The 26,942-nt window shown below is 45.2% G+C and overlaps 2 protein-coding genes across 3 annotated transcripts in view; both read left to right on the top strand.

Moving 5' to 3' along the window:
* The first annotated feature begins 6,772 nt into the window (after positions 1 to 6,772).
* The window catches only part of CLOCK (clock circadian regulator), a 69,567-nt gene continuing 49,397 nt past the window's right edge, over positions 6,773 to 26,942 (top strand). For both annotated transcript variants that reach the window (XM_069977635.1, XM_069977634.1), the window contains exon 1: positions 6,773 to 6,927. The gene's annotated coding sequence lies outside the window, so the exon portion shown is untranslated. The remainder of the gene's footprint in view (positions 6,928 to 26,942) is intronic.
* LOC138796830 (lamina-associated polypeptide 2, isoforms alpha/zeta-like) lies at positions 15,094 to 17,943 on the top strand. Its single transcript, XM_069976537.1, has 2 exons — positions 15,094 to 15,794; positions 15,900 to 17,943. The coding sequence occupies exons 1-2, from the start codon at positions 15,745 to 15,747 to the stop codon at positions 17,014 to 17,016; spliced, it is 1,167 nt and encodes a 388-aa protein (XP_069832638.1). The 5' UTR covers positions 15,094 to 15,744; the 3' UTR covers positions 17,017 to 17,943.

The following is a 26,942-nucleotide window of genomic DNA, read 5'->3' as shown; positions in this document are numbered from 1 at the left end:
AACCTCTCCCTCCCTTTAGCGCTTTATACAGCAGCAGCAACAATAGTGGCTCAGTGCTTACTGTAACCCTTTTCCTTGCAATTTTTCTGGATTTGATGTAAACAAAAATGCACAATTTTGAACTTTGGTGGGTTTGTGCGCTTACGCCGTTTACTGTGCATGATCAGGAATGTGATAATTTAATAGTTCTGGCGATTCTGCATGCGGTGATACCAAATATGTTTATTTTATTTATTTATAAAATGGGAAAAGGTGGGTAATTTAAACTCAGCACGGTTCCCGGAAGCACAGCAAATCAGCCGTGGCTGCAGCAGTAGCTTTACCCCACTCGCATAGCACAAGAAAACTACTTTTTCCCCTTTGTAAAGTTACTGCTGAAGCCACGACTGGTATGCTCCATAAGATTCATAGATCTCTGCTGTTTTGCTGGGAACCATATCAGCACAATCATACTGATTGGTTCACTTTAAGGCTATGTTCACACTACATATATTTTCGTAAAACTACGGCCATTGTTGCCGAGTGCAACAAAGGACGTGGTTATTACGAAAACATACGTAACATTGCTCTATATGGGATCCCGGACGGAGTGTCAAACGGACATGTTAGTTTTCTGCGGCTGCTATTCAATGAATAGTGGCTGCATAAAACCCTGACAGTACACATTATGGCTCCATAGTGTGCAGTGGGGAGTTCTGATGCAGGCGTGCACGGATGTGCCTGCACCAGAACTCTGCGGCTGCAAAGATCATCCAGCCTGTACTGCAGTACCGGCCGAGATGATCTTTTCAGAGACCGGCCGGTCTCATACGAAGTCTGAACATAGCCTAAGGGTGCGTTTACTCCTACAGGATCTGCAGCAGATTTGATGCTGTGATCAAATCTGCTGTGGATCCGTACCATCAAATCCGCTGCGATATGGTGTGTGTGAAGCTACCCTTAAGGGGTATTCTATTCAGGTAAAATACATGAATACCAAAACAGAACACTGAACCTCTGAGTAATTACAAAAATGAACATACTTTATTGTTAAAGGCATATAAATCCATAGAAATTCATAATAAATACAAGACAAAAAACAATGGACTACAGATGTAAAAATGTAAAAAAACTGCAGAAAAAGGGGGGCGGCTGCGGTGTAAAGCAGATTGCTGTCAGAAGGTTAGTAGAAACTAGGTGCTAAAGAGGACACATGTACAACCTAACTATATATAAAAGAAATCAAGAACAATATATATATGTATATATATAAATATATATATATATGTATATATATATATATATATATAAACCAACAAAACACAACAATCACTGAACTCAGGGAGAACAGTGAAAAATTCCAATGGAGTACTCATTTACGAGTCTCCATTGATTGTCCCATACAAAATTTGAATATGCAAAAAAAAAGGGGCCATGGAGCCTCAGTTACGAGTCTCAAAACACAGGAATAGCCAGATATCCCTCTCTCCAGAGAAGGAAGCCCATTGCCAAGGGGTGCCTCCTAGTGGGGAGAGCACCAAACCACCCTGATATGTAGTCCCTCAGGTCCTCACTCTGTTGCGAGCTTTGGGACCTAAATAGGGAAACACCAGGGTGGCCCCTGTAAGTCAAAGTCTAACTCTGTGGCGAGTATAACGACATAAGACAAGGGTTACCAAGGCTAGGCATCCATCCACAGACTGCAGTTTCAGGGTATTTGCCCCCTCATCAGTGTGGAGCCGAATTCTGGCTACTGGGGCAATGACAAATAGACCAACAAAACACAACAATCACTGAACTCAGGGAGAACAGTGAAAAATTCCAATGGAGTACTCATTTACGAGTCTCCATTGATTGTCCCATACAAAATTTGAATATGCAAAATAAGGGGCCGTGGAGCGTCAGTTGGGCTTCCTTCTCTGGAGAGAGGGATATCTGGCTATTCCCGTGTTTTGAGACTCGTAACTGAGGCTCCACGGACCCTTTTTTTTGCATATTCAAATTTTGTATGGGACAATCAATGGAGACTCGTAAATGAGTACTCCATTAGAATTTTTCACTGTTCTCCCTGAGTTCAGTGATTGTTGTGTTTTGTTGGTCTATTTGTCATTGCCCCAGTAGCCAGAATCATGCTCCACACTGATGAGGGGCAAATACCCGAAACTTCAGTCTGTGGATGGATGCCTAGCCTTGGTAACCCTTGTTTTCTGTCATTCGTAATAGAAGAAAAGTTTGAGAGTGCACTCACCATAAAAAACTTTCTTTATTTGTTTCTTTTAAAATCGCAGCTCATGGTGGTTCATAGCAGACGACGGCAAGACAAACCAGCACCTTCCACTGAAACGTTACAGCTGTTTCATGCTAATCACAGCACTTCCTCTGACGTCACTCCTTCAGCTGTGTCCGCGGCTTAAAGGGCCAAGTCGCCGACGTCAGCAGAAGGGGTGTTACATTAAAAAGAGTATATAGAAATAGATAAAAACATATATTATCATTATCCAGGGACAATTAAAGAAACATAGAAAGGTCAATTCTTTCATTTAGACCACAAAGTCCTTGTGCATTGGTGGAGAGAATCCATCGCGCTTCTTTCTGTAGCAATACCTTATTTTGGTCTCTACCTTTTTTCTTTAGAACCCGTTCAAGACCCATAAATTTTAAAGCTGCAATATCGTTATTATGTACTTCTCTCATATGCTGAATTAAGCGAGGTACCCCTTTTCCTGTGCGCAATGATCTTATATGCTCATAGAATCTCCTATTCAACTTCCTTACTGTTTTACCAATATAAAACAGCCCGCAATTACATTGCAGAGCATATACTACCCCACTCGTGCGACAACAGATCATATCCGACACATTTGCCGTAACACCTCCTATTGTAACGGACTTACCGGGGAGGAAACTATCGCACCATGAACAGGATCCGCACTTAAAGTTACCTGAAGGGGCCCTACCAGAGAGCCACTTGCTATCATTATTAGACGGTAATTTGCTATGCACTAAGGCATCTCTAATGTTTTTTGCTCTTTTAAACGTGATCAAAGGTACATCGGCAAAACATTTAGAAAGTATAGGATCCCTTTTTATTATGAACCAATTATCCTTTATTACCTGTTTAATTTTTTCCGCTAGTGGGGAAAATTTAAAAGAAAACGCAAATCGTGTCTTCACACTCTGCGTTTTTTCTGTTTGCAATTTCCGTGCGTTGATTTGCGTTTTCTTTTAAATTTTCCCCACTAGCGGAAAAAATTAAACAGGTAATAAAGGATAATTGGTTCATAATAAAAAGGGATCCTATACTTTCTAAATGTTTTGCCGATGTACCTTTGATCACGTTTAAAAGAGCAAAAAACATTAGAGATGCCTTAGTGCATAGCAAATTACCGTCTAATAATGATAGCAAGTGGCTCTCTGGTAGGGCCCCTTCAGGTAACTTTAAGTGCGGATCCTGTTCATGGTGCGATAGTTTCCTCCCCGGTAAGTCCGTTACAATAGGAGGTGTTACGGCAAATGTGTCGGATATGATCTGTTGTCGCACGAGTGGGGTAGTATATGCTCTGCAATGTAATTGCGGGCTGTTTTATATTGGTAAAACAGTAAGGAAGTTGAATAGGAGATTCTATGAGCATATAAGATCATTGCGCACAGGAAAAGGGGTACCTCGCTTAATTCAGCATATGAGAGAAGTACATAATAACGATAATGCAGCTTTAAAATTTATGGGTCTTGAACGGGTTCTAAAGAAAAAAGGTAGAGACCAAAATAAGGTATTGCTACAGAAAGAAGCGCGATGGATTCTCTCCACCAATGCACAAGGACTTTGTGGTCTAAATGAAAGAATTGACCTTTCTATGTTTCTTTAATTGTCCCTGGATAATGATAATATATGTTTTTATCTATTTCTATATACTCTTTTTAATGTAACACCCCTTCTGCTGACGTCGGCGACTTGGCCCTTTAAGCCGCGGACACAGCTGAAGGAGTGACGTCAGAGGAAGTGCTGTGATTAGCATGAAACAGCTGTAACGTTTCAGTGGAAGGTGCTGGTTTGTCTTGCCGTCGTCTGCTATGAACCACCATGAGCTGCGATTTTAAAAGAAACAAATAAAGAAAGTTTTTTATGGTGAGTGCACTCTCAAACTTTTCTTCTATTACGAATGTTGGATGAGCTGTGTCTATTCGAGTTGCTTGCACCACCGAAACTATATATATCACATACCGATTTTCCCAGAACCTGCACACATCTTGGTCAGTATCCCGTCCTAATACCTATGTAGTGCCGACTGCTTTTTCTACATTTCTCTCACCTTGTTTTCTGTCGTTATACTCGCCACAGAGTTAGACTTTGACTTACAGGGGCCACCCTGGTGTTTCCCTATTTAGGTCCCAAAGCTTGCAACAGAGTGAGGACCTAAGGGACTATGTATCAGGGTGGTTTGGTGCTCTCCCCACTAGGAGGCACCCCTTGGCAATGGGCTTCCTTCTCTGGAGAGAGGGATATCTGGCTATTCCTGTGTTTTGAGACTCGTAACTGAGGCTCCACGGCCCCTTTTTTGTATATATATATATCTATATATATATATATATATATATATATATATATATAATCATGTGGAAAAGGTACCATTACCTATATAGAGACCTCAGTGACGTCCACTGGCTGCCCCTGCCCCAACGCACGTTCCGGCGATGCTTTTATCGAGGGGTTTTGTTTTGGTATTCAGTTAAGCAACTAGAACCCGTTTTTCCACTATAATACCCATTCCCCATTACAGTATTAGTTACGTTTTCTTCTGTATGGTGGAGTTCTGCATACTGCATATTGGTGTGTGCAGGTAAAATACATGTTGAATCATAACCCCTACTGAAGATCAACAATTCATTCCATACATGTCTTTTCCTAATCCGTCTCCTTCCCACAGTTGTGTGCCTGCTGCTTTCTGCTGAAGACATAGAATACTGTGTGTGAGCTGTTTTCTCCATCTCCCCGAGAGTCTCATCTAAACACGGTCCCTGGTCAGCTAATTATGCAATCTGTAATGGAGAGTTAATCTAAGGTCAAGTTACTTGTGACCTTACTGTGATTAACCCTCCTGGTCTCAGAGTGCAGAAATAGCCGGGCCAGGGACACTGTTAATATGAGCTGTCTCGAAAGGAAGGGGGGAGATGGAGTGATCAGCTCTTATATAGTTTTCTGTGTCCTCAGCAGAAAGCAGCAGCTCATAACTGGGGGTGACGACAGAAAGGGTAATGAAATATATCAAAATTTTTTAATCTGTCTGTTTTGAGCATTCAACCAAAAATTCACATAATACAGGATTTGCGCCCAAATTATCAGTCGCAAAAGCTGGTGCACACTTACATCTGGTAAGTACCAGGTGAATTTGTTTGTGACTTTTTACTTAGATGTATTTACTATGACTTTTTTTTAAATTACACACAATATATTGGAACAAAATAAACACCAACCCGCATTAGAATAGTCACACACATTAGACTCCTTAGTAAATGTCCCTCTAAGTGTAGAAACACACACATCGAATCCACAGTGAATTTCATGCTGTGATTTCGCAGTGAAATACGCTGCGGATCCCTTGCCTGTAATTTTCAATGAGAATACATACTCGCAGCGGGACTGACACCCCGCTGTATGTGAGTGACAGCCCCCTTAACTCCCTGATGGCAGGCCGCTGTCTGGATGTCCCACTCTGCCAATAAGGGGCTGCGTACTGATTGGCTGAGCGGGATGTCCTGACGCTGGTTGCCCCAGAAGCAAGCTGGAACGTGGAGCAGGTACAGTATGCTCTGGCTGGCGGAGGGTCACTCACATACTAGCAGCGGGATGTCATTCACGCTGTGAGTATGCATTCTCATTGAAAAAGACAGGCAAGGGATCTGCAGCGGATGTCGCTGCAAATTTGCAGTGTGAAATCCTCTGTGGGTCCGATGTGTGCGTTTCTACACTAAAAGTTGTCCTGCAAAATAGACGCCATGGTCCAGCTCTGCAGATGGAAGAATAATAACACTTAGGGCCAGTTCACACTGAGGAATCAGCGAGGAAAGCGTTCTGACGGAATTCCGCACAAAATCCGCGAGGAAGGTGTTCTGCCCGGTATCACCTCTGGCTAAATTCCACATAAATTAATTTTTCATTTAATCAGATTAATTTATTTTTCCAATTCCACGCTGAATTTTTGCAAGCATTCCGCCCTGAAAATTTCAGAGCAGAAACTCACTTCTCAATTCATTTTAATGGGATTCCGCCAGAAGGAAGAATACTGCACGGAAATTGCACTGTGTGAACTGCAGAGGACAAATTCCATGAAATTTGGCTCTGCACTATATTTTTGGGCGGAATTTCCAGTGAGAAATCAGTGCTGATTCCTCAGTGTGAACAGGCCCTTAGGGTGTTAGAAATGACAAGGAAAGAAACATAAGTAAATAACCCATGTTCTTTAGGTTGATAAGGAACTTGTCCTAAAATAAAACTAGGACCTGACGTGACTATGACAACAGAAAATGTAAGATTTAGAATGCAGCCCTCGCAATGATGGGAGCTATAGTTATGTACCTGCAGGGGGCGCCACAGTTTGGTGATCACTGCTATAGACAGACAGACAGACAGACAAAAAGGCGCCAGAACCTGCAGTGACAGATCACAGAAAACTAGTTCGCCTTCGGATTTACTCAGCGCCGGGAGGAGACGTCACGTGGCCTTGGCTGCGCCTGCGCAGTAGGATGCATTCCCTGTTGTGTCCTAGGATCTCCCTGTAGCTGCATCATGAGCTGGGCTGCGCCTGCGCAGTGCTGTCGTATTAGTGATGGTGGTGGAGTGAAGAGCTCGTAGTGCGCAGACAGCCGGAGTCACCGTGCCGACATACGGGAGCGGGCAGGAGGCCTCGGGTGGTGAGCGGCGGAGACGGCTACGTGCTGGCGGCCAGTGTGGTGAGCCTGGGAGCCGGTGCTGGGGGCTGTAGTGCGGCTGTGAGCTGCATGGTGTGTGGGAGGTGTGTTATCCTTGTATAACACTTGTGCTGGGGATATAACACACCCCCTGACATAGCAGACAACTTTCCTGCTGCCTGACTGCAGCGCCCTCTGTGGCCAGGGTGGGCACAGCAGCTCTCTCAGCCCACACTGCTCTGCTGTGCTGACTTGTTGTCTGCCTGTAACATAGTGGAGCCGTGTGTGTACAACAACCCGGTGTGTCCAGCAGCTAGGCCCAGGGCTGGTGTGCTGTCACTTCTCCTGCCTCCTGTGCTGTCACTTCTCCTGTGCTGTCACTTCTCCTGTGCTGTCACTTCTCCTGTGCTGTCACTTCTCCTGTGCTGTCACTTCTCCTGTGCTGTCACTTCTCCTGTGCTGTCACTTCTCCTGTGCTGTCACTTCTCCTGTGCTGTCACTTCTCCTGTGCTGTCACTTCTCCTGCCTCCTGTGCTGTCACTTCTCCTGCCTCCTGTGCTGTCACTTCTCCTGCCTCCTGTGCTGTCACTTCTCCTGTGCTGTCACTTCTCCTGTGCTGTCACTTCTCCTGTGCTGTCACTTCTCCTGCCTCCTGTGCTGTCACTTCTCCTGCCTCCTGTGCTGTCACTTCTCCTGCCTCCTGTGCTGTTACTGTGATGGCCATTGGTGTGTAATAGTCTGTTATACATTGTCTATTCTATAGGATATCACATTCATTTCTTCTGCAGCAACAGATGGTTGGCAAAGTTTCCTGCTCAGGCCATAGTGTCTATGGATTAGGGATATGCAGTGTTATTCTCTATCTAGTATATTGGGAATGAGTTATATTCATTTCTGTGCTCTGACATCCTGGAATATTGTGTGCTGTCAGACTCTAGTCATGACCTGCAGGGGGCGCTCATGTGGACTTGTCTGCAATAATCAGTGTACATGCTGTAGATATGCCTGCAGCTATATAACATGGTCTCCATTCACTGAAGTAGAGCCAGGGCAGCGTTCCCTAACCTGTGGTACTTGCACAACTACAACTCCCAGCATGCCCTTCGACAGTACTCCTGAATTTGGCTGTCAGGATATAACTGGGAATTGTAGTTTTGCAACATCTGGTAACCCACACCAGAGGATTTGTAAAGAGTCTGGCTGCCACAGCATGCTGGGAGTTGTAGTTTTACTAGAGAACCATAACTCCCACTGCTGCAGACTCTTTTTAAGGGTGCGTTCACATGTACAGGATCTGCAGCAGATTTGATGGCGTAGATTAAAAGAAAATCAAATCTGCTGCAAATCCTGTACGTGTGAATGCCCTCTGAGGGTGCGTTCACACCTACAGGATCTGCAGCAGATTTGATGCTGTGTTCAGTTATTTAAATGAAATCTGCTGCAGAAAATCAGCTGCAGATCCTGTAGGTGTGAACTCCAGCATCTTTACACCAGTGTGCTTCCTGTGGCAAGCCAACTAATCTGCTGCAGCAACTAATCTGCAGCAACTAATCTGCTGCAGATCCTGTGTGTGTGACTGTACCTTTAGGGCCCATTCACTCTATAGAATCTGGGTCAAAATTCAGCACAGAACCCCCGTGTGCGGACTCTGCTCCGAATGCTGCCTGCTATCTATCTATTTGAATGGGAGGGCTTGTGCGCCTCCGCTTTTCGCACCTCTGCGCTCAAACAATTGACGTGTCAATTCTTAGAGCGGAGTCACGCAAGCCCTCCCATTCAAACAGATAGCAGGCAGGATTTGCACTCCTGGGTACCCATGGAATTTAATTGCCGATTTTGTGAGGTGAACAGCCCCTTAGGCCTCATTTACACATTCAACGTGTTTTGTTTTTTTTTTTTGCTCTAAAAACAGGGATCAGGAACCTTAGGTATCCAGCTGTTGCAAAACTATAACTCCCATCATGTTTGGACAGCAAAAGGTTTGGCTTTGGCTGTCCAGGGATGATAGGGGTTGTAGTTTTGCAACAGCTGGAGAGCTGAGGTTCCCCATCCCTGGTCTAGTGGGTATCTATCTATCATATTTACGCTGTATCTGTATACTACATTATACATACAGAAGCCAGACCATTGTTTTTAGAGCAGAGCAGTGGTCGGTAACCTAGGTTATTGTCAACAGTAGGAGGCAAAGAGCAGCATAACAGGAGAAGTAAGCAAGCTTGTAAAATTAATGTATTAGCAAAAATACTTGACGATTCTTACAAGTATAACTGTGTTAGTTGAGATGAGAATACCGCTTTAGGCCCCGTTCCCACTGAGCAAAGCTAGCGGAATTCCGCGACGGAATTGTCCGCCGCGGAATGCCGTTAGCCTCCCGCTCATAATGGGAGTCTATGGGAGGCGCACGCTGCTGCTCTGTACGCGCTGAAGAATGAACATGTTCATTCTTCAGCGTGGACAGGGCAGGAGCGCGCGCCTCCCATAGACTCCCATTATGAGCGGGAGGCTAATGGCATTCCGCGGCGGACAATTCCGTCGCGGAATTCCGCTAGCTTTGCTCAGTGGGAACGGGGCCTTAGGCTATGTTCCCTCAATATTAAAATAATGGTAAATAACAGCCGTTGTTGCAAAATAATGTCTGTTTATCATCTTGATTAATATCGGCAAATATTTACACAAATTTTTACATTGTGGTAACATAGCCTTAGTGTGCCTTCAAACGTACAGGATCCACAGCGCATTTCACACTGCGAGTTCTGCTGCAAAACCAGCTGCGATGCTGTGTCCTGTCATTTTCTATGGGTTTACATACTCGCATTACATACTCGATTTTTCATTCTATTGCGAGTATGTAAAGCCCCTTCCCACTAAACCAACCGCTTTCCCGGCTAATACGTTACCTTGCCGTGCTCCTGACTGATTCTTAGGTTTCCTGGTGTCCTGCTCAGCCAATCAGTGCACTGCCCCACCACAGCCACTGATTGGCTGAGAGCCTGAGAATCAGTCAGGAGCACGACAAGGTAACGTATTAGCCGGGAAAGCGGTTGGTTTAGTAGGAGGGACCTTTACAAACTCGCAATTGAATAAAAAATCAGCTGGGAGTATGTAAACCCATAGAAAATGACAGGACATAGCATTGGCGCAGGTTTCACCGTGTGAAATCCACTGCAATCTGGTATGTGTGAGGGCATCCCAAGATCAGACGACGAGCGAGCAAAACGAACACTAGTTGGCTGATTTGATTTTTGTGTAACCAGGAGATGTGCATCCAATACCAGTATACTTAAATGGCTGCACCAATGATACAGCAATTGTAAGGCTCTGTATGCAGGAGCTGATCTTGCTGATTGGTGCTTGTTTGCGGCCATAGACAACCACATATCGGTCTGTGTAAATGTGCATTTACACAGAAAGATTCATCTGACAGATTTTTGCCAGTAATGGATTTGAAAAGAGGAGAAATCTCAGTGTTTGCTTTATGACAGGTAGGAGAGAATGGAGCAGAAGGGGCAGTGACCTAATCCTGTGAGCCGCAGATAACGCAATAACTTGCGTCTTTTTAAGTTCCTAGACTGAGCAGGACCGTCGCATGAACCCCCTCTCCTTTTTAAATTTGTCCTGTTTATAGACATGTCAAAGTGTTCAGACTCGCACCGATCGGGAGACAGAGCAGGGATAAGACCGTGCTAAGTGTGGTCCTCTCCCGGCTCTGTCACATGATCAGTCAGACTTATAATGGAGCTTGTGACACAGAGGTGGGAGAGGATTGCTCTTAGCGCTGCATTCTCCCTGCTCTTGATCAGTACGGGTCTGAACACTCAGACCCGCACCGATCAAAAGTTTGCTGAAACAACAGTGACACTTAAAGTTACATTTATACCTGCAGCAGATCCTGTATATGTAAATTGACCCCTAAAGGGGTTGTTCAGCAAAACTTATTGGCCCACAGCTGTGATACTATGTTCCAGATGAGAAGCTGTGATGCTGCTGTATCTAACTTGGCTCAGCTACCTTTTGAAAATGTTTGAGCTTGTAACATTGTCAGTGGGATGTTACTTTGTGAGTAGATATGGGCCAACTTGCTGTAAGTTTGGTTTTGCTTAAACCTGAACTATCGGCATCTGACTCCTGGTGGCTGGAGAAGATGAATGTAGCCTGAGGACTACCTGGGAAACATAGAAACAGCCTGTATCCATGTTGTCCAGTCAGTTCTTGTGCTGCATTCATCTTTTTCATTCATCTTCTTGGAAGTCAGATGCTGATAGTTCAGGTTTGAGCAAACCCGATCTTACTGTAAGTTCGCACATCTGTTCCTCAGCTTTGCTAAATATCCTGTAATGTGTCCATGTACTGTAGCCTCATAATACATGTCCTTTTGGTTATTCCGCCTTTAGAAATTGATGAACAGGTCAGTGCTGCACCACTGCAAGTAATAGGGCACTTGCAAGTACACACAAGCATTCAGCCGTCGTAAACACTGACGAGGCCTTAGGGCATGTTCACACAAAAACCAGGGGGAATTTATCACTGCTTTTGCACATATGTTTTTTTTCCCTGTATTTGCACGTTTTTCCTGTTCCACAGGAAAGTAGCGTGCATGCAGTCTTTCTAGTTATGCGCTTAACTAGAGCAGTTTTTTAGCCAGTGTAACGCTATTGGACCAATTAATTTTTGTGCAAAACCTCATGACCAGGTATAAACCTTACTGTTTTAAATTTTTGTGCAAGTAAGAAAGTACACAACGATCTCTGTGCATAATAGGTATGTGTTACCATACCTGCAAAAATAACAACAAAAGTTAGGAATGTTGCAAAAAGTGTTAATACCATATAGTGGGGGGACTTCATAGTACAGGGAAAGATGGGTTGTTTCAATAAGAGTTCCACATTGAGAAATAGCTATCAACACCACCTAGACCTAAAACCTATTTTAGGTTATTCTGCTGAAAACACAAAAATCTGTTTGTGTGTGTGTGAAACTTTCTCTCCATCCCCCCTCCCTTCTGAGACGGCTGATCTAAACAAGTCCCTGACTGGCTTTATCTGCAACATTGTGACTTCTTTGTAATACTAGGAGGGTTAATCACAGTGAGTTCACTAGCAACTTAAGCTCAGAATAACCAGCAGCCGTCAGTGTTATTTTTGGTTGGTCTCCCTGAGATCGGTGATCTGTTTCCTATATGGCTCTATGGATACCTGGCTTTGGTTCTTCCCTTGTCATAACATTTACTTTTAGGGCCACTTAATATGGTGGTTTCCCTACAGGAGCCACCCCTTGCTGTGTCCTTCGCAGAGGGATATCTGGCTAGTCCTGTGTTTCGAGACTGGAGAAAGGCCTGTGGTATATGTGTCTGGCCGAAATCCGTTGCTAATAAAAAGAACAATCCCATTTTCTACTATTGATGATCCTCGGCTATTAATATATCCTGTTACCACTGTACATCTGCGCTGATCCATTTTCTTGGGGCTCCTCTCGGTCCAGTGATCTTGTTGGATCTCACTACATTATCTTCTCCCACCTCCTGTGGTGCAACCCCAAGGAACAGCTGCGACTTACACCTCTACATGTCTGCTATAAAGTTGTGCCTTTTATTTGCACAACTTGTCCAGTTGAGTGCTTTCTATTAGCACCCCGATAAGACATCCTCTGAAATCCTACTATATTTCACTAGGAAGCGCCCCGCCGTTGTGTTTTCTCTTACCATGGTCATACCATATCAAGTTATGTTTCAGTGGAATAACTCTTTAAAGGGGTGCTCCGGTGGGGGGGCACTTTTTTTTGGGGACCGGGGAGGAGGTGGCTGAAATAAAAGACGTCCACTTACCTCCCCGGTTCCTGTGGCGGGTCCCGCATCACGGCGCTCCGGTGCCCGGCCGCTTCCGGGTGGCTGAGCGGCCCTGAGACGTAGCGTCTCGGCCGGCGTCAGACACCCGGAAGCGGCCGGGAACCAGGGACCGGAGCACCGTGATGCGGGACCCGCCGCTGGAACCGGGGAGGTAAGTGGACGTCTTTTATTTCAACCACCTCCTCCCCGGTCCCCCCAAAAAAGTGCCCCCACGCTGGAGCACCCCTTTAAGGGTGCCTTCACACCTACCGGATCCGTAGCGGATCTCACTTCTGCGGATTCGCAGCGAGATCAGCTGCGGATCCAGTACCATTGATGCCTATGTTAGCACATACGCGGCTTCAGTAAGGCTCCCGGCAACACTGATCGGCTGAGCGGACCGGGAGCCTCACTGCAGCCGCGCCGAGGCGCAGGTAATGTATGCTCTTGGCGATGGGCTGCAGGATGCGGGCAGCGGTGCTGATAGGAGGCGGGGATGGAGGATGCGGGTGGCGGGGATGATGGAGGGCCGTGATGGAGGATGCGGGCGGCGGTGCTAATGGGTGTCCGGGATGGAGGATGCCGGCGGCCGGGCTGTTGCGAGCAGCGGGGCTGTGGGTGCCAGGGGGTTAAAGCACATAGTCACAGTGGGATGTCAATCCCGCTGCGAGTATGTGCTAACAGGCATCAATGGTGCAGGGACCCAGAGAAGCATCCAGGAGCGCGCTGGTCGAATGCAAGCAGGTAAGCATTGTGTCAGGAGTAGACTTTTACAAGTCTATAGCACTATACTCTCCCAGCGGAATTTGAATCTGCTGTGGGAATGGAGTGCCATAGACTTTTGTAGAAATTCAGTTGCAGCAGATTTCACCGTATGAAACATGCTGCAAGAAATTTGCGGCATGAAATCTGCGGCACGTATGAAGGCACCTGAAAGGTTACTACTTTCTGTTAAAATTTTTACTTTATTTCATAGCTGTGTGTGGCTTTCAAGATCAAGTATGCAAACCAGTACAGTGGTACCTTGGTTTAAGAGTAACTTGGCTTAAGAGTGTTTTGGTTTAAGAGCTCATAGTTTTTCAAAATTGTGACTTGCTTTAAGAGCATTGCTTTGGTTTAAGAGCCCCCTTTACTGGCTGGGAACACGAGTTGGGGAAGGGCATGGTCTGCATAGCGGGGTCTACAGCACTGTACACTGACCCAGGAAGTCTCCCTCACCTTCCAAATCATAGCAGATCCAATTCAGGCTGGGGCTTACATCAGGGGACAGGACTGTGAAGGTAATCTCTCCATAGCTGTGACCTCTGCACAGGGGCGCATTAACTTTACTATGGGCCCTGGGCTGTTCACCAAGCTTGGGCCCCCCTAACCCACTGTAACTTTGGCAGCACTAGCTTTAGTCTTTTTCCTCCATAATACAGCCTGTAAAGGACCTGTGGTGACATCATTGTCACATGATAAGGTCCTTCAGTATGTTCTCAAATGCTACTGTCTCCTGGCTGCAGTTTTGCCCTGATTTGTGCAAAATTGCGGTAAAAAGCAGCAATCTTTATGCAAATCATGGCAAAACTATAGTTTGGAGATAATACACCACTTAAAGTGTGTATCTGTTTGGGGGGCCCCGGGCTGCTGCCCCAAATGGATCTATTGTAAACTACTACTGGCGCTGCATGTATGTGCCCACATATGTCCTGATTGGACCATGCTGAACACACACCCTTTCATCCATTGCTGTCATGTGACCACACAGACCTCTGACAGCATTTTTTTCTATTCTAGCCTGTTGTACTATGCTCCTGCATTATGGGGATCTGCAGTTCTATCTACAAACTGCTGCTGTGTTATCAGGTTTATGCACTTTCTATACATTATACTCCTCATGCTTATACTATGCGGTACAGTAACTTATAAGATGACATATTCAGCTGTTTATAAATGTTTGTTTTGTTTTACATGTTATTCAGAATAAAAAATCATTATTTTTGGGGCGTGGAACCAATTGTTTGCATTTTAATGATTTCTCATGGGAAAATTTGCTTTGGTTAAAGAGTGGATTTGGATTACAAGCACGGTCCCGGAACCAATTATGCTTGTAATCCAAGGCACCACTTGTATGTATAAAATAACATCAGTGCTGAGATTCAGCTTTGTCATGGCATACCTTAACCCCTTAGGGACCAAGCCTATTTGAGCCTTAATGACCAGGCTCGTTTTTCAAAATCTGACCTGTCTTACTTTATGCGCTTATAGCTCAATGATGTTTTAACGTATGCTAGCGATTCTGAGATTTTGTCATAACATATGGTACGTTATGTTAGTGGCAAAATTTGGTCACTGTCTTGTGTGTTTCCCCATCGACATGACAGCACCACCAGAGAGAGGGACTCCGCCCCCCAGGGACAGGAAACCTAGAGAATAAAAGGAAAGGCCCTCCTCTCCACCCTCAGTGGTTTCCTGTCCCTGCAGGGAGCCTGGAGATGTAGCATGCTGGAGCTCCCTCTAATCCCTGGTGGCTCGGTGCGGCCGAGGGGGAGTCTCAAACGGGCCCTAGTTGGGTTCATAAGCCCACACTCACAGTCCTGGAGGCCGGCCGGACGCTCGTGCGCCTCATCGCAGGGCTGTGGAGCTTGATCCGGCCGGCGGGAGAATACCCGGAAGTGACGCGCGGTGACGCGTCACGGGATTCTCGGAGCGCGCGGCGGATGTGACGTCAGACGCCGGGCACCAGGAAGCGAGGCGGGGAATTCAAAAGCTGCACATCGTGCCGGAGTGAGTGGTGGCCAGCATCTCACAGTGTTTGTTGTGTGCCAGCCAGCATGAGCGAGAGGAAGAAGGATGCTGCTGGGCCAGCAGAGAAATCCAGGGTAACAGACGGAGGCACAGAGTGGTGAGCAGTATCTGTCTGTATTTTTTGTTACATTACTGAATGAAATGTGTTTTGATAGGAGTCTAGGCCTGCAAAGAAGGAGTGTAGAATTTGCAAGGGGAGACTGCCTACAGATTATGACAGACCAACATGCGAATCCTGCATTGATAAGATGGTGGCTGCAGAAACACCTAATATATCCTCTATTCTATCATCCATGAAGTGAGACGGTTTCTTTTTTCCTGGTTTTCTCCTCTCTGTTTCTCTATTATGTTAAATAATATAATAAGGGCAGCTCTCTCAGGAATTATTTTTTTCTATTTTTAGGGATTTAATTAAAGAGGAAATCCAAAAATCCCTTGTGCAGGTATCTCCTGCGGTTGCACCTGTTTCTGCTCCTAACCCCGCTACTCCAAGTACCTCTCAGGAAGCAGTAGCCCTTGCAGACAATGAGTTTGAAGAGGGGGTTATTGATGAGATAGAGGCGGAGTATTCAGATGATGAACTTTCCGGGAAGCCTTTATTCTCAGTGGAAGATGTGGATACTCTAGTTAAGGAGGTACGCTCCACTATGGAGATTGAGGAGCAGAAGGAACAGAGATCCGTGCAGGATATCATGTTCAGTGGCTTAGAATCCAAGAAAAGAAGGGTGTTCCCGGTGCACAGAACCATATCAGCACTGATTAATAGAGAATGGGCAAAACCTGACCGTAAAGGCTTTATTCCTCGTGCCGTAAAACGGAAGTATCCGTTTGACGAAAAGGAGGTCCCATCTTGGGAAGGGCCCCCCAAGATAGACGCAGCTATTGCAAAGGTTTCAAAAAGGTCTCAGCTGCCTTTTGAAGACCTAGGCACGTTAAAAGACCCCATGGACAAAAAAGCGGATGGTTACCTTAAAAAAGCCTGGGAGTCTTCTACGGCTACGTTTAAACCTAATGTAGCTGGTACCTGTGTTGCCCGGTCAATGTTAGTCTGGTTAACACAACTGGAGGATGCAATTAAGGCCAAGGAGTCAGAAGAGACTATTCTATCCTCCTTGGCTCAACTTAAGAAGTCTACCTCTTTTTTGGCAGATGCCTCAGCCGATGCGCTCAGATTCTCAGCCAGGTCAGCAGCATCATCAAACTCAGCCAGAAGAGCTATTTGGCTTAAGAACTGGTCTGGCGATGCAGTTGCAAAAGCAAAAATTTGCAGTTTTCCGTGTGAAGGAGAATTTTTGTTTGGGTCAGAACTGGACAAATTATTGGAGAAGGCAGGAGATAAAAAGAAGGGGTTTCCCTCCTCCTTTCAACCAAACGCCTATAGATTTTTTCGTCCCCAAAGTAGGGGTGGATTCAGTAGAAGAGGATCGGACAGAGGAGGAAGAGGTAGAGGATACGGTAAATCTAGGGGCTACCTCTTCAACCAAAAATCCGATACCTATAAGAAGCCATCTACCCAGTAATACTGGGATCAGGGTGGGGGGTAGATTAAAATTTTTTGCCCAGGAGTGGAAGAAGATCTGTGGCAGCTCCTGGGTCCTGAGATACATTCAGGAAGGTGTGGACTTTGACTTTATCTCCCGACCCCCCACACGATTCGTAATAACGAAGAGCCAAATGGGAGAAGTAGGGGCTAAGACTCTAGAGAAAGAAGTTATTTCTCTTATTGATAAGGACGTGCTTGTCCCGGTGCCACACGGTGAAATAGAACAGGGGTTTTACTCTACACTCTTTTTAGTTCAAAAACCCGATTTATCCTTTAGGGTCATTATTAATTTAAAACCCCTTAACAGATTCCTAAAATATCAGAGATTTAAAATGGAATCCATTAAGTCCACAATAAATTTATTACAGAAAAATTGCTTTATGGCCTCCATTGATTTAAAAGATGCCTACCTGCATGTACCCATACACAAACAATATCAAAAATACTTGAGGATTGCTATACGGATTAATAATAACCTGTGTCACCTTCAATTCCAGGCCCTTCCCTTTGGAATTGCAATAGCCCCGAGAGTTTTCACCAAAATAATCGCAGAGATGGCAGCGCACATTCGGGAAGGTCCAGGTTTGTTCATTCCATACCTGGATGATTTTTTGCTGGTAGCTGAGTCAGAGCAGAAACTAAATACTCAAATAGTGAGAACCCTAGATATTCTAGATAAGCTAGGATGGATTGTAAATAATGAAAAATCCTTTCTATCCCCAGCCCAGCAGAAAAGATTCCTAGGAATAGACTTAGACTCATCTTCTCAAAAATCCTACCTACCAGAAGACAAAATTCGCAAACTAAGGGATACAGTAACCGCAGTACTACAAAACCCCAGAATAACCATAAGGAAGGGTATGTCTCTATTAGGTCTATTCACTGCAGCCATCCCAGCAGTACCTTGGGCCCTAATCCACAGTAGACCCTTACAAAGGCGCCTCTTGGAGGTGTGGGATGGGTCTCCCAAAGGGTTAGACAAAAAGACAGTCATTCCCCATGAAGTCACGGATAGTCTTTCCTGGTGGTTAGTAGAGAAAAATCTCACAATAGGTTTAGGTTGGAATATGTATTCTCCAATTTTGGTCACAACTGATGCTAGCCCTAGGGGGTGGGGAGCACACTTAGGGGAGTTGGACTTCCAGGGTAGTTGGGATGGATCTTTCAGGGATAGATCCTCAAACTATCGTGAGTTGGCAGCAATATTAGAAGCCCTAAAATCGGCAAAACATTATGTTAAAAACTCTAACGTGAAAATATTATCAGACAATTCCACCTCAGTGGCACTTGTAAACAAGCAAGGAACCACAAAAAGTACGGCTTTGCTGGACCTCTGTTACAAAATATTCTCCTTTGCAGAAAAAAATCTACTATCCTTATCAGCGGTTCACCTAAAAGGAACACAAAACATCAGGGCAGATTACCTCAGCCGGAATTCACTGCACCAGGGAGAATGGCAACTAAACCCGGAAGTTTTTCACATGATCACGGACTTATGGGGAATACCGGAGGTGGATCTATTCGCCACAAGAGCCAACCGGCAGGTGACAAAGTTCTGTTCGCTGTCTCCCCGGGACCAGCCTCTAGCAATAGACGCATTGTCACAGACTTGGAGGTGGAGGCTAATGTATGCTTTTCCGCCGTTACCTCTTCTTCCAAGGGTACTGAGGAAGATAAGGCAGGACAGGGCCAGGGTGATTCTAGTGGCTCCCTTTTGGCCCAGAAGAGCGTGGTTTTCCTGCCTAACTCAGATGTCCATATCAGACCCATGGGTTCTCCCGGACCGTCCGGATCTTCTTCTTCAGGGGCCAGTGCAGCATCCACAAGTGGACAAGCTCCACTTGACGGCCTGGCTCTTGAAAGGTTAATCCTGAAAGGTAAAGGGTTGTCGGATGCAGTCATCACGACATTGCAAAAAAGTAGAAAGCCTATAACATGTAAAATTTATTTTAGGATTTGGCAGGCATATTTTACTTTTATAGGCACCACGACAATAGACCTTGACAAACCGAACCTGGCTGCGATTCTGGACTTCCTGCAAAAAGGACTTGAGAAAGGACTAAAAGCAGCTACTCTTAAGGTACAGGTCTCGGCTCTAGGAGCATTATACAATCACCCGTTAGCAAAACACCCTTGGATTGTTAGATTCTTTAGGGCCTTAACTAGACTCTGTCCTAAGATTACTAATAGAGTGGCCCCTTGGGATCTTAATATAGTTCTCTCAGCCCTAATAAAAGCCCCTTTTGAGCCGCTAGCAGAGACGTCTCTAAAATTGCTAACTCTAAAAACTGTCCTGTTGGTAGCAATTACGTCGGCCAGGAGGGTAAGTGAGATGATTCACTTCTCGGCCTCGGAACCCTATACAAAGGTTCTAGAGGATAGAATTATACTTACCCCAGATCCAGCTTTCCTGCCGAAGGTTGCTTCAAGTTTTCACAGGTCCCAAGTAGTGGTTTTGCCTTCCTTTTTTGATAAGCCCACAAATGAGGAAGAGAGAGAGTATCATTGTCTAGATGTTAGGAGGGCAGTCCTTGCCTATTTAGACATCACTAGACCATTTAGGAAGTCAAAAAATTTATTTGTACAATTTTCTGGTCCCAATAAAGGGAACAAGGTGGCTAGAGGTACGCTAGCAAACTGGATCAGACAGGCCATAAGTTTATGTTATGTTTCCACTGGTCTTTCGCCTCCTCTCTCTCTTAAGGCTCACTCCACGCGTGCAGTGTCAACATCTTGGGCAGAGAAGGGAGATGTCTCTCTAGAGCAGATCTGTAAGGCTGCCACTTGGTCTTCTCCTCACACTTTTTTTCGTCACTACCGTTTGGATCTGTCTTCTACTTCTGATATTTCCTTTGGTAGAAGGGTCTTGCAAGCTGTAGTCCCACCCTGAATTCCTCTCTGGTATTCTCTCTGGTGGTGCTGTCATGTCGATGGGGAAAGCCGGAGTTACTCACCGGTAATGTAGTTTCCCCGAGTACATGACAGCACCATTACATTCCCACCCCTTAATACTCTATTTCTCACTGGGTGAACACCTAGGGGGTTCTGTTGACAGTTCATAGGTAAGGAGGTGTTTCCTATTCTAAAAGCAAGATGGATAAATTTATGTTATGATTATATGTTTGTACACCGTGTATATGCATGATTAAAAATTATAAGGCTCTCTTCAGTCTCGGATATTCACTGAGGGTGGAGAGGAGGGCCTTTCCTTTTATTCTCTAGGTTTCCTGTCCCTGGGGGGCGGAGTCCCTCTCTCTGGTGGTGCTGTCATGTACTCGGGGAAACTACATTACCGGTGAGTAACTCCGGCTTTTTGGTGAAAAACATCAAAATACCATAAAAAATTTGAAAAATTTGCACTTTACGGACTTTGAAATTCTTTGCTTCTAAAAAAAGAAAGTCACATGACAAAAATTAGTTAGTAAGTTACATTATCAATATGTCCTCTTTATTCTGATTTAATTTCGTAAACCTATTTCACTTTTTTAGGGTGTTATGGGGCTTAGAAATGTATCAGCAAATTATAAAACTTTCATGAAATTTCCAAAACTGTTTTTTTTTTTTTAGGGACCAGTTCTTTTTTTTTTTAAGTTGATTTAGGAGGCTTGTATAGTGAAAACCCCCATAAGTGACCCCATTTTGGAAACCAGACACCTTAAAGAATTAAGCTAGGGGTATAATGAGCATTTTAACCCTACAGGGGCTGGAAGAAAGTATTCACAATTAGGCCGGAAATGGAAAATAGAAATTTTCCAATAATACATTTGTTAAGATAAAAGTATCTCATTTTATAATAAATATGAGAGAAAGTGCACCCGAAATTTTGTACTGCAGGTTTTCCTGAGTAGAAAGGTACCCCATATGTGGGCGTAAACCACTGTATGGGCACACAGCAGGCCTCAGAAGGGAAGGAGCGCCAATTAGCATTTCCAGTTCAGATTTTGCTGAAGAAGTTTCTGAGCGCCAGGTGCGTTTGTAGTGCCCCTGTAGTGTCAGCAGAATAGAAAAAGTCACCCCATTTTGCAAAGTACACCCCTCAAAGAATACATCTTGGGGTGTGCTGACCATTTTGACCCCACAGGTATTAGAGGAAAATATTCAAAAGAAGACAGTAAAAATGAAAAAAATAGAATTTTTCCAATAATATGTTTGTTTAGTTTGAAATTTCTCAATTTCACTAGGAACAGGGGAGAAAAAGGACCCCAACATTTGTAGCGGAGCTTCTCCTAAGTACAATGGTACCCCATATGGGGGCATAAACCACTGTATGGGCACACAGCAGGACTCATTGTGTCATTTTAGTAACAGGCAATATGTCAGTGTTTACTGGCTATCTCGGGTGGTAATGGCTATTTACTGTTACTGGCTATTTACTGGCTATTTGAGGTTGCGACAGGCAATCTGGTGTGGTTATGGGCAATCTGGGGTGGTTACGAGCAGTCTGTGTCAATTTGTGGGGGGTTACGGGCAATCTAGGGTGGTTACGGGCAATCTGGGGGGTTTACTGGCTATATGGGGTGGTTACGGGCAATCTGGCGGTGTTTACTGGCTATATGGGGTGGTTATGGGTAATCTGGGGGTGTTTACTGGCTATCTTGGGTGGCGACGGGCAATCTGGGGAGGTTGCGAGCAATCTGGGGTGGTTACAGGCAATTTGGGGTAGCTACGAGCAGTCTGTGGCAATCTGTGGTGGTTACGGGCTGTCTGGGATGGTTACGGGCAATCTGGGGTGGTTACAGGTAATCTGGGGTGGTTACAAGTAATCCAGGACACTTGACTTTGGTGACAGGGGTAAAAAAGTGCCGGCACCATTTGGAACTCGCGATCAGCGGTATATAGTATATACCGCTAATCGCTTGTACTGGGACCACACCGGGTGGTCCCGATCATCACCCCATGCTCTCCGCCACCTCCGGTCGTGGAGAGAATGGAGTTTTGATCATTTTTAGGAATCCATCACTGTGAACAGTGTCGGCGGCGGCCATCTTGGATCAGATGGCCGCCCAGGGAGGGGAGGGTCAGTGACCAGGTCACTAGGGTTAATTCTGGGGACGGGGGGGGGACATGTTTTCATCTCCTCTCACTGTGGATTCGCGGTGAGAAGAGATGACCGCATTCAGCAGCGCTGGCAATGTCCTTTACCGGTGGCCGCTGTTATACTGGTAATAACGGCGATCGCCGGTGAGGGGACTGTCCGGGACTGAGCCCACACTCTGCCCCAACTTCTCAGCGACCTCCGGTAGCTGAGAGGAGGGGGCTGCGGGCCTTACCGGCGCCATAAAGACCTGATGGCAGCAGAATAGAGCCCATTAGTGATCGCCGTAAAAATCCGTATCGGCGGTCACTAATAACATAATACATGTATTCTCTGGGTCACTACGGTTACAGCGATACCACGTTTGTATAGGTTTTTTTTAACTATTACCACTTTGGCGCAATAGAAACTATCTTCCTAGCAAAAACCCACAAAAACTGTCGCCACATTGCAAGATCCATAGCGTTCTTTTCTTTTGTGCGACAGAGCTGGTTTTGGGCTTATTTTTTGCGGGAAGATCTGTAGTTTCTATTGATACCAAGTTTTATATGTATATGACTTTTTGATCTCTTTTAAGATGTATTTTTTTAAGTGGGTTGATAAAATACACCTATTCTGGTACTGTTTTTTTATTTATTTTTTTTACAGTGTGTGTTGTGCAGTATAATTATTGATATAGTTTTATAGATCGAGTCGTTACGGACGTAACGATACCAAATATGTATAGGATTTGTGTTGTTTGGTGCACATTTTTCTCACTTTTTTTTTACTTTTACACTAGTGTACATTACTGTACACTAGTGTAAAATACTTTGATCACTGATACAATACATTGCAGTACCTGATGTACTGCAATGTATTGTATCATGCCTCGTGCTGACAGGCAATAGCCACGGCCACCCCTGTCAGCATGAGGCATCTCCATGGTGACCCCGTAGGCCTTCATTAGGACCCCGGAATCACTGTGGAGACATCGGAGGACCGGACAGCGCGATCACGTAAGTGATCCACGGCACCGACCGGGACCCGTTAGATGCCGCTGTCATGGTTTGACAGCAGCATTTAACGGGTTAAACTGCTCGGAGCGGAGAATCCTCCGCTCCGGGCAGTTACAGGGGGGGGGGGGGGGGTCAGCTGTCACACTGACTGCTGATCCCCCACTCTGCCGCCGGGCAGTTACTTATTCCAATGTGTATGCCGTTAAAAGGCGTACGCATCGGAATAAAGCCCATTAGTGACCGCCATTAAAATACGTGCGGCGGTCACTAAGGGGTTAAAAAATTAGGTGCTGTGATTAGCCAGAGAAGCAAGGGAAATGTTTGTGCTACTGGCAGAGAGCCCAGCCCTGGTCATTCCCTGAAATGTATTTGTGAGAAACAGATGGGCACCATGTAGGGGCTCTCAGTACCTGAATAACAGCAGATGGAGCACTATGATCACCTTGTCACTCTGGTGCGTTAATATAACAGAAAACCGACAGTACAGCAGGTATGTTTTATAGACCAAAGCTATGCCGAAATAGTGTGCCATACAGGGGTGTTCCAGTCAGCTGAGGTCATGAATATAATGTTGGCAGATACTAAATTCAGTATTTTACTATCAGCTATGGAAGGAGAAAAACCTGTTATGGCCAAGGCGTGGGCCGAGTGTCTGCGGAGAGGAAGGAACAGTCTTGCTTATCTTCAAGCAACCCCAGCATCTAGTTGTGGAGGAGCAAGGCAGGGTGGCACAGCAGATATAACACCATCAGGGGGCTGGGGATCTTAACTGCTTTTTATACACAAGATTGGATGGAGAGACGCTGTGATTTTAGTTATAAGAATGTTTTTTGTTTTTTTTTTGCTTTTCGTAAATGCAGCCAATAAATGAAGTATTAAAAAGGAAAGAAATGATGCATTCTCCTTATGTGAAGAGATAAGCAGCCTCCAACCATCCAGACACTCCTGTAATGATTGGGTTTACCGTATATGGTCCAGGCTTATTTATATTGGTAGCAGACCCATAACCCATAATGTCGTCTTCATAATTTGCAGTGTGAAATCCTCTGCAGATCCGTTACGTGTGAAACTGGCCTTAAAGGGGTTATCCAGCCCTACAAAAACATGGCCACTTTCTTCCAGAGACAGCCCCACTTCTGTCTCCAGCTTGGGCGGGATTTTGCTGCTCAGTTCCATTGAAGTGAATGGAGCTTAATTGCGAACTGCACCTGAACTGGAGACAAGAGTCGTGTTGTCTCTGAAAGAAAGTGGCCATGTTTTTGTAGCACTGGATAACCTCTTTAAAAACAGACTATATACACTCACCGGCCACTTTTATTAGGTACACCTGTCCAACTGAACGTTACCACTTAATTTCTAATCAGCCAATCACATGGCGGCAACTCAGTGCATTTAGGCATGTAGACATGGTCAAGACAATCTCCTGCAGTTCAAACCGAGCATCAGTATGGGAAAGAAAGGTGATTTGAGGGCCTTTGAACGTGGCATGGTTGTTGGTGCCAGAAGGGCTGGTCTGAGTATTTCAGAAACTGCTGATCTACTGGGATTTTCACGCACAACCATCTCTAGGGTTTACAGAGAATGGTCCGAAAAAGAAAAAACATCCAGTGGGCGGCAGTTCTGTGGGCGGAAATGCCTTGTTGATGCCAGAGGTCAGAGGAGAATGGGCAGACTGGTTCGAGCTGATAGAAAGGCAACAGTGACTCAAATAGCCAACCGTTACAACCAAAGTAGGCAGAAGAGCATCTCTGAACGCACATTACGTCGAACTTTGAGGCAGATGGGCTACAGCAGCAGAAGACCACACCGGGTCAGCTAAGAGCAGGAAACTGAGGCTACAATTTGCACAAGCTCATCGAAATTGGACAGTAGAAGATTGGAAAAACGTTGCCTGGTCTGATGAGTCTCGATTTCTGCTGCGACATTCGGATGGTAGGGTCAGAATTTGGCGTCAAAAACATGAAAGCATGGATCCATCCTGCCTTGTATCAACGGTTCAGGCTGGTGGTGGTGTGTCATGGTGTGGGGAATATTTTCTTGGCACTCTTTGGGCCCCTTGGTACCAATTGAGCATCGTTGCAACCCCACAGCCTACCTGAGTATTGTTGCTGACCATGTCCATCCCTTTATGACCACAATGTACCCAACATCTGATGACTACTTTCAGCAGGATAATGCGCCATGTCATAAAGCTAGAATCATCTCAGACTGGTTTCTTGAACATGACAATGAGTTCACTGTACTCCAATGGCCTCCACAGTCACCAGATCTCAATCCAATAGAGCATCTTTGGGATGTGGTGGAACGGGAGATTCGCATCATGGATGTGCAGCCGACAAATCTGCGGCAACTGTGTGATGCCATCATGTCAATATGGACCAAAATCTCTGAGGAATGCTTCCAGCACCTTGTTGAATCTATGCCACGAAGAATTGAGGCAGTTCTGAAGGCAAAAGGGGGTCCAACCCGTTACTAGCATGGTGTACCTAATAGTGGCCAGTGAGTGTAGATGCAGGACCCACCTACTTTTGTGGATTTGTGGTCAAAAACAGATCCATTGTTAAATTGGATGTGTGGAAGACCCCATTGAAATCTGTGGGTCCTTTTTCAGGATCCTGATTCACAGACTGAAAAAAACTGATGTGTGGGTGAGGTGTTTGGAACTGCATCCATTTGCATAACTGTGTCAGTATGTCTGTTTTACAACTTTATTTGCTAGCACTGAATCATTATGGGCACATGTGCATTATCCTATTGTAAGTTCAGGTGGAAGAAGAATGGCAGCCAGATTATAGAGGGGAAGTGCACACACAGCAGAGGCGGCTATCAGTTACTTTTTATTACCTCTGAATATACCAGAGAACTATCCAGAGAACCCTCCTTTGCCTCGGGGAACGGAAAGGCCTGCTGAAAAGCTATAGAAGATTATGGTTAAAATAAGAAGGTATTCTGAAGAAAATGGGGGCTCACCTCGCAGAAACTCCTATTTTAGGATTATTCCCACCATAGGTTGCAGAAGTAATTCCGTAATAAGGAAAGCTATATAGTTTTCTTTATCAGCAGTAACAGGGATTAATTATTAGGGGTTTTCTTCTGCTTCTTCATTTTTTTTTTTTTAATTCCTCAATATATTACTGCATTTTATGTACCATAGTGACACTAGATGATACTAATGGTACATTACAAAAGAAGTTATCCCCCTTTTACAGGATAGGGGGTCCAGTAAGGGTCTGATTCCCACAGTTCCTGAAAATGGGACAAAACTTTTTCTTTTTGGGTGTAGCTTTGCAGTTCAGTTCCATTGAAGTGATTGCAGCTGAATTGTAATACCACACACAACCTGAGGACTGGGGTGGTGCTGTTTCTACAAGAAAGTAGCTGTGCTTTTCCTAAACCCTGGATACCCTCTTTAATGGAGCACTGGTTGTGCCATACGCATTGCGTACTATTCAATCAGTAATGTTGCTCTGTCCCCCATGGATTTCTCATTGTTGCCCAGAATACAGAATACCTTTAGGGTGCATTCACACGTACAAGATCCACAGCAGATATGATGGCGCAGATTTAAAGTGACTGTACCACCAGGCCCAGGCTGAAGCACTGGAGGCGGGCCGACCCACCCTTAGTGGGAAGAAACTCCAGCCCCTCCATGATGTGACTCCATTAGAATCAATTTTCATGTGAAAATGAAAAATTGCATGTAAAAATTGCATTAAAAACGCAGCGATACTGTACGTGTGAAGCTACCCTAATCAGCCTTCCTTCCTCTAAACTCTGCTCTCTCCAGTCCATTCTTAATACAGCAGACAGGCTCATCTCCATGTCCAGCCGCTATACCGATGCCTCCCCCCTGTGCCAGTCACTACACTG

The sequence above is a fragment of the Dendropsophus ebraccatus genome, chromosome 7 (assembly GCF_027789765.1).
Source record: "Dendropsophus ebraccatus isolate aDenEbr1 chromosome 7, aDenEbr1.pat, whole genome shotgun sequence".
NCBI classification, from domain to species: domain Eukaryota; kingdom Metazoa; phylum Chordata; class Amphibia; order Anura; family Hylidae; genus Dendropsophus; species Dendropsophus ebraccatus.
This window is presented reverse-complemented; position numbering and strand designations above follow the sequence as displayed.